We start from the raw sequence: 1,875 nt of genomic DNA, 5'->3' as shown, positions 1-1,875 counted from the left end.
TTTTTTTTCCCGGATGTTTTTATTGTAAATATAAATCGCAATATGCATCGTTAACGTCACCATTAAAGCCAAAGTAATGGCAGCCTGTGTCCTAGACATCGCTTTCTCCCAATAACGTCGTTTTCCGAAATAAAAATAGAATTTCCCCCGACGAGAATTTCTTCGTTCCGGCGTAATTAAAAATTCCTTTTTATGACAAAATAAAAGTCACCACTTATCTTTCATAATAGAGTTTTTTATAAAGATAATTTCCAACGAATCAAGTTAATTACAGCTCAGGTAATGACATCATAAGTTACCCACTCGTATTCCCATTAGCGCCACTTGAGCATATGACTCCTTCTCTCTCTCTCTCTCTCTCTCTCTCTCTCTCCCCAACCCCAGATTTTCTCTCAACTTTGTCTTCAGGATCCTTCAGGGACTCGAATGACCCTAGCTGCACTTCTCGCTTTGATCGGAGTTCCAGACTGGAACTTCCAGTCTCTTCATCTAGTGCAGATGTTGTGCAAGTTATAACTCATAACATTAAAATCAAGCTTGCAATGTAAGAATTGTCATTCATATATATATATATATATATATATATATATATATATATATATATATATATATATATATATATATATATATATATATATATATATATATATATACACACACACACACATATATATATATATATATATATATATATATATATATATATATATATATATATATATGTATATATATATATATATATATATATATATATATATATATATATATATATATATATATATATATATATATATATATATATATATATATATATATATATATATATGTATAAATGTATAAATGACTAATATGGTACCACCATCTTATAAGAAAACTTCTTAATGTTGTAAAATATATATCTGTCAAAATAATTCTATAGTATGATCCGCAAATGTTATTCGTTTAGAGCCCAAATAGACAAACGGTATACACCAGGATTACTAGAGTACTCTATAAATCCTGGGTATACGCGATGCCATTCCTTCTAATTGAATAGTCTCAATCAAACGAATTCCAACAAAATTTACCAACGTGTTCTTGAATTTATAGGGTTAACTTTCTTTTCCGGCTGATTTTTTTTCTGCAGAGTTGTTTTACATTATACTTCCTTGGTTCTGCCTCTTCGTCTCCTCCTTATGTTTCGTCTTCTTCTTCTTCTTCTTCTTCTTCTTCTTCTTCTTCCGTGTATGTCTAATTGCCCTGCACTCGATCCCAAACATTATGGTAGTCGTTGAAGTTATAATCCTTCCGTCAAGAAAACCCTATAGGAAACATAAAGATAATGAATGTTTAAGTGTGAATATTTAGGCTCACCAGATCCAAACTAATTGAGAGTTTATCTGGCTAAAGGGTTCCATTATCCCTGGCTATTTTGTTATTACAAAAATCATAATGTCCATTTTTTATTCTTTCTCTAACTTTCTTCAGTATTTAATCATTTTATTTCCGCCTCTTTTGGGACTACTAATATACTTTCCCTTCTCCGACAGAAGAGAAGAAACTGGATGTGGTAGAGATGAGAATGTTGAGATGGATGTGTGGGGTGACATGAAGAGATAAGATATGGAATGAGGTAATTAGGAGTGAGATGGTATGGTCATGTCATGAGAAGAGATGAACAGTATATTGGGAGGAGAGTGATGGAAATGGAGGTACAGGGAACGAGAAGGAGAGGGAAACCAAATCGAAGGTAGATGGACTGTATCAAGGATGACTTTCGATCAAAGGAATTAACCGGTGATGAAGTGTGGGACAGAGGTAGATGGAGAACGCTAGCCAGAAACATCGACCCCACATAAAGGTGGGAAAAGAAGCAGACAAAGAAGAAGAAGAAGA

At 32.7% G+C, this 1,875-nt stretch overlaps 1 protein-coding gene across 1 annotated transcript in view; it reads right to left on the bottom strand.

The window, feature by feature from the left end:
* LOC137649173 (putative uncharacterized protein DDB_G0271982) overlaps positions 1 to 1,259 on the bottom strand; it is a 51,771-nt gene extending 50,512 nt beyond the window's left edge. The window contains exon 1 of the mRNA XM_068382162.1: positions 1,145 to 1,259. Coding sequence (XP_068238263.1) covers positions 1,145 to 1,259 — 115 coding nt within the window. The remainder of the gene's footprint in view (positions 1 to 1,144) is intronic.
* Between the last annotated feature and the right edge of the window lie 616 nt (positions 1,260 to 1,875).

This window comes from Palaemon carinicauda, chromosome 11, assembly GCF_036898095.1.
Source record: "Palaemon carinicauda isolate YSFRI2023 chromosome 11, ASM3689809v2, whole genome shotgun sequence".
Taxonomy (NCBI): Eukaryota; Metazoa; Arthropoda; class Malacostraca; order Decapoda; family Palaemonidae; genus Palaemon; species Palaemon carinicauda.
Note: the sequence above shows the minus strand (reverse complement) of the source record. Positions and strands in the feature narration are given on the sequence as shown.